Source organism: Pocillopora damicornis, chromosome 2 (assembly GCF_964200805.1).
Source record: "Pocillopora damicornis chromosome 2, jaPocDami1.2, whole genome shotgun sequence".
Lineage (NCBI taxonomy): Eukaryota > Metazoa > Cnidaria > Anthozoa > Scleractinia > Pocilloporidae > Pocillopora > Pocillopora damicornis.
The window spans coordinates 33,801,753-33,807,673 of NC_142671.1; the positions used below are offsets into that span (position 1 = coordinate 33,801,753).

General features: G+C 36.5%; 1 protein-coding gene across 2 annotated transcripts; it reads left to right on the forward strand.

Annotated features, from left to right (window-relative positions):
- Positions 1–32: 32 nt before the first annotated feature.
- Positions 33–5,528, forward strand: LOC113670074 (RING finger protein 145). Of its 2 annotated transcripts, XR_003446135.2 has the most exons (3): positions 33–181; positions 1,127–2,804; positions 3,245–5,528. XR_003446135.2 is itself a non-coding variant. In XM_027186158.2 (2 exons), the coding sequence occupies exons 1-2, from the start codon at positions 61–63 to the stop codon at positions 2,692–2,694; spliced, it is 1,689 nt and encodes a 562-aa protein (XP_027041959.2). In that variant the 5' UTR covers positions 44–60; the 3' UTR covers positions 2,695–5,528. The 2 variants fall into 2 exon arrangements, 1 of the variants encoding a protein (XP_027041959.2); XM_027186158.2 differs by having other exon boundaries at positions 44–181; positions 1,127–5,528.
- The last annotated feature ends 393 nt before the right edge of the window (positions 5,529–5,921 follow it).

The window sequence follows — 5,921 nt, forward strand, 5'->3', positions numbered from 1 at the left end:
TTCACCCAATCAGATTCTTTGTACTTTTGCTGCCAGACAGAGAGTGTTTCCGGGAAAAGTATGGCGTTGGGCGAAGTTATATTTCGTGTGCCGTTTCTGGTCCTTTTAGAGTGGTTCCTTTGCGTGGATATCACACATTACAGTGACTGGACGCCTTATGCAAGATTAATGCAGCTATCGGGTGAGTTTGATCTCATTTTGATAACATTAACGTGTTTTTTAAAGGCTTTAAAGCCATGGTATAGGTGATTATATATCCAGTTTTTCTGTTACGTTTTTTGTTACGTTTTTTGTCGAATTTAGTTATTTTGAGCTTAAAGATACGCTGATCAGGCGTCCTAGACTTTCAGTCCGTTATCCATGTTTTAGAATTTTATTATAAGCTTGAACCCATTAACAGGAGTTGGTATATCAATCAGCCCTGTCTCTTTGACTGTGTGTTTACATGAGCAAGCAGTTTCGGAAGTTCCTGCTGTTCTGAGAATGAACCTTTGGCCAAAGACCTTTTTTTTTAATTACATTTTTTCCTTTATTGCGAAATTAAAATAATGTAGTAAATCTAAGCTCATCACACTTATTCTAAATGCCATTCGGTGGACCAGAGAAGCAATACAAGTAAATAATTATGCTCCTTTAACTCTCTTTGGGTTATGATGTTTTCGCCCTAGTTTTCGTTATTTTTCAATGTCTTAACATATCTGAAAGGGAATGCATAATCATTTTGTCCTATATATTTAATACTTACTGTTGTGATGACTGTTTTAATTATTATAATTATAACTACTATTATTTCTTAATGGTATTTATATGGAAACAAACTATTGAAAAAATTAACCCTTTAACTCCCATGAATGACCAAGATAGAATTTCTCCTTACAATATCAATATGATATCAAACAGGCAAGTGATGAGAATAAACAAAAACATCAACATGGGGATTAGTAGTTGATCCCATACCAAATTCTCAGCACTTACACGATAAGAATTGTATGCTAGACAGTAAGGAGAATTATTCATGAGATCTTGGGAGGGGGTTAACAAGAGTACACAACATTCTGTATCAGGAGGTCTGTCTTTAACCATAACTTATATTAATGACCCAGTTCTATTGCATTTTTTGTTTTAGGAATCGTTTTATGTTTGGTACTATCCCTTCTTGGCCGAGATGAACTCATTAATTTCTACAGCCACTCTCTTTTCATCACTGTGGTGACATTTATGCTGTACCTGAATGCATACAACAGCTTAAATCTGTACAATGCCTTAGAGGAACAAGGTCTCTCAAAGTTGATTATGGAAGATGGTGCAATATTTCTGCTATTAATGATAACTGGAGCTTGGATGGTCTATTTAATATCACTTGGAATGTACTCACGGGTGTATAACTCTTTGAAACCAGTTATGTTTTCAATGGCAGCATTCCCTGTTATGTTACGGCATATGTCAGTTTCAAATCAGAAAGATGATCCACCCTTATGGCTCTGCATTTGCTTTGGTTTTGCGTTTTATTTGGCTATAACAGGCACCTATCAGTGCATTCATGATATTGTCACGCATTTTATTACATCGGCACAAATTATCCAGTGGATGTACAGAATGTATGGGTTGACTGTCACTGTTGTGTTTCACTGGCGCAGAGTGAAAGTTCCGTTCTGTATGATGACTCTATGGGGGATATTATTTTTATACAACAGTTTGAGTTTTTTGCTGTTCTCCAGTGAATCAGTGACAGTTTTGCAGCTGTTTAATTTAACAATGGCCTTAACTTGCAACTCAGTTCTCTCAATGACATCATGTTGTTTCATAATTTACAAGCTATCTGGATATATACTGAATATCATCAAACGATACCATCATGAGGATAACATTGCCCCCCCTGGTGACCCTTACAGCTCTCCTGATGGTCTTAGAGAAGGTTTTGGATTTTTCTTTCTTGGTCTTTACACTGGACTTTCAAGTTCAAAGATAAGTAGAAAGCTTGTGCTTTTGGAATTGATTTTTTATCTAATCATTTCAGCTTTAGCAAGATCAATGTTTGAAATAACTGAACCTGTTCTCTTGGGGCTTGCATCACAACCAAGCATCATCTACCGCAAACATTTACGTGTTTTGTCATTTTGCATTTCACTCCTGGGAGCGTCTATTTATCTGGCAGTAAATTTGTACTTTTTAAAAGAGAAAATTCCTTTCATTACTCCAAATGTCATTACCATTGCTCAGATAATTGCTGCACTTGTATTGTACTTCTTGTATGTGTACGAGTCACGTCAAACTCAAATATGGGAAGAACTGGATGACTATGTGTACTTCATCAATGGCTCCTGTAAAGTTTTTGAATTTGTGGTCATCTCAGCTGTTCTTTTCTACAGAGTTTGTGACTTCAGTTTAGAGTGGACACTGTTTCAAATTGTTATGGCAGTGCTGCATCTCTACTTTAATATCTGGACTCCTGCTAAGGAAGGTTGGCTAAGTTTAAAACAGCGTCATCAGGTGAATCAAAAACTGAACTCATTGCCATCAGCAACAGAGAAAGAAATTGATGAACTTGAAGATGTTTGTTCAATCTGTTTGGAGGAGTTGAAAGCTGCAAAAGTAACTCCTTGTAGACATTATTTTCACAGTTTATGCCTTCGAAAATGGTTAAATGTCCAAGACAAATGCCCCATGTGCCATACAGCTCTGCTATCGCTATAAACATAGAAACTTTCTCTCTGCAACTCTTTTAAGACAAGGCACATTTTACATCAAGTCTTTGTCACATGCTATACCCAGTAGTCACTGCAACTGAAGGCCTGGCATATCAGGTAATTTATCACTGCGACTTGTTCTAGATGTAGTTTCAATATGCACAGAGGGACTTAAGTTGCAGAAACTGGCTGGTGTGGTTTGCTGTCAGTATTTTGCAACCTTCAAGCTATTGTAACAGGGTGATTTATGACTAACATTCAAGAAATGTGCAAAATTAATGAGTTACTACTTGATCACAGGGAAAGGGACAAAAGTTATTTGATGCTGTTTTTAATCTGTACCACAGCATAACTAGGGAATAATTGTTTTTTTCTTTGCGTAATTGGTGAGCTCAAATGTGAACTTTGGGGGCTAGAAATGAGGAGACTATCAGGTATTGATTGAGTGGTGTGATTATTTAAACAAAGCTGAGTGACTGTCTTAGTTTAACAAAACTGTGTCCTAAACAATGCATTATTCAGCTGAACCTTTTATCTGAACATTTGTTTTTAATTAGTCAACAGTGTTAAGAGGGCCAAGACCTAACAGTGGAAGGACATTTGTTTCATTAAATCAACCCTCTTAACCCTTTAACTCCCAGAAGTGATTAACATTTAACTTCTCCCTATAATATCTGTACACTATCCAGCCAACAGGTAATGAGAATACTCAAACTTATCAAGTAGAAGTTTTTAACTTGATCAAACACCAAATTCTTGTAACTATCCTACAAGGAACTGTGTAACAGCCAGTGAAGAGAATTAAGAATCAGATCCTGGGAGTCAAAGGGTTAAAGTGAAAGGCAGAGGCCCACTGATTGTGTAAAAGTGTGGTTTGGGTTAGACCTCATGAAAATAACAGGCCCAGTGAGTGTGCTGAACATAGAACCAAATCAAAGATGGTTGTTAAACAGTGATGATTATTTATATAACCAATTTGTTTTAAAATAGAAATGCTCCTACATACTTTGGCTGGCTGAGCTTGTAACTCCTTTCAAACTCAGGGTTTTTACAGCCAAGGTATATTAAAGTTTAAAATGTCCTTTGTTTGAATAGTTCCGAAGAATTACCCCATAATTGCCTAAACAATCACTGATAATGTATGTAAATATCTATTTATAACTCTTTCAGTCCTGCAAGTGACTAATGAGTGATTTCTCCTAACAATATCAATGCAACATCAACCAGAAACATGATGAGAAGGTAGAAAATTATCAGCAGGGGGCATGTTATTTGATTCAACACCAAATTCTCAGAGCTACAATCATAAGACTGCATAGAAGACATATAGGGGAATTTGTATCAAGATAGCAGGAGTGAAAGGCTTAACAAATAGATTCCATGTTGCTGTACTTCTGTTCAGTAATAGATCAGAGTTGGTGACAAAATGTGGTAAGAATTTTAAAGTGGCACACAAGGTCGCAGCAGGTTGCGTCACTAATACTCCACCACATTTTGACATAACCTGTGATTACCATACAGATCTGCACCAACATAGAATCTCTTTGTTTTGTAGAACAGATAAGCTAAATGTTGTTAATGGTGATGTTATCTTTGTGTTTGTCCTCCAACAGCTCATAGGTAATAACTGATCAAAATGCTTGCATATTTCAGCTTATCATACTATAAAATAATGATACACTGTACTATTTGGTGTAACATGAAAAACTAAGTGAATGAAAGTGATCCTCGCAGTAATTTGCACTACTTAGGCAGTAGTGAAAATAAGGCCTGAAAAAAATTCAGGCCTGTACGGGATTTGAACCCATGACCTCTGCGATACCGGTGCAGTGCTCTACCAACTGAGCTAACAAGCCAACTGGGAGCTGGTCATGAAGTTGGTTCTAAATAAACCCGTGGAGTGATTGAATAAATGGTTAAGAATATATGAAAGTCATATATTTGAACTGCGGATAAAGAAGTGAATGAAAGTGATCCTCGCAGTAATTTGCACTACTTAGGCAGTAGTGAAAATAAGGCCTGAAAAAAATTCAGGCCTGTACGGGATTTGAACCCATGACCTCTGTGATACCGGTGCAGCGCTCTACCAACTGAGCTAACAAGCCAACTGGGAGCTGGTCATGAAGTTGGTTCTAAATAAACCCGTGGAGTGATTGAATAAATGGTTAAGAATATATGAAAGTCATATATTTGAACTGCGGATAAAGAAGTGAATGAAAGTGATCCTCGCAGTAGAGTAGTAGTAGTTGGTAGAGCTACTGCCTAAGTAGTGCAAATTACTGCGAGGATCACTTTCATTCACTTCTTTATCCGCAGTTCAAATATATGACTTTCATATATTCTTAACCATTTATTCAATCACTCCACGGGTTTATTTAGAACCAACTTCATGACCAGCTCCCAGTTGGCTTGTTAGCTCAGTTGGTAGAGCGCACTTTCATTCATTCACTTCTTTATCCGCAGTTCAAATATATGACTTTCATATATTCTTAACCATTTATGAAAAACTAACTAGTGCAGTGTTTCTTCAAGCTCCAAATACAAAGATATTCAAAATATTAGGCAAGGACTTATGGTAATAGAATTGTACATGTTTATGTACAGTTTGTCGTATGTATTCCAATGAGAAGCCTTTATAGTCTGAGAAAATAATTGTAAGCTGGCAATGCTAAGTAAAATTCAGTGTGTATATTCCAAGGGAAGACAAATTTAATTAAAGAGGAATAGATACATGTTGTAAGTATTCTTTAAGTAACATGATCTATTTTGTTAGCATTAATAGGATTATGAAATTTAGTTTAAAATGTTAGAAGCAATAAAGCAAGTTTATTTTTTAATGCAGATTGTATGTTCTCAATGTTGTGTCCTAATATTCAAGAGATTTTATATCTTGGGTATTACTGTTTTATGTATTGATGTTTCACTGTCAGATTTTATCTTCATGTGTGGGAGGAACTGAGTAGGTGAGGTATGTTGCAAAGCAACACACCCTTGTAGGGGGTCTGGAGGCATACTCTCCCACAAAAATTTGGAACCCACTGAGACGTGATTCCCAGCATTCTGACACATACTTGGGTAAGTTTTTTAAAGCCAGCCATTGATGCAAGAGTAAATTTGAAAATAGTTATTTTATGTCTTTGATCCCAGTTCCCAAAGTAGCTGGTGAAAAATAGTCTGACAGATGAGCAGTTTCCACCACCTACCGACTTCAAACAACAACCCTGTGTTGCTAAA

Excerpts from the sequence above, each read along its gene's own strand:
- LOC113670074 (XM_027186158.2), top strand. The coding sequence starts at position 61 with ATGGCGTTGGGCGAAGTTATATTTCGTGTGCCGTTTCTGGTCCTTTTA. Across the intron at positions 182-1,126 it reads AAGATTAATGCAGCTATCGG|GAATCGTTTTATGTTTGGTA; the intron begins GTGAGTTTGATC and ends TTTTTGTTTTAG.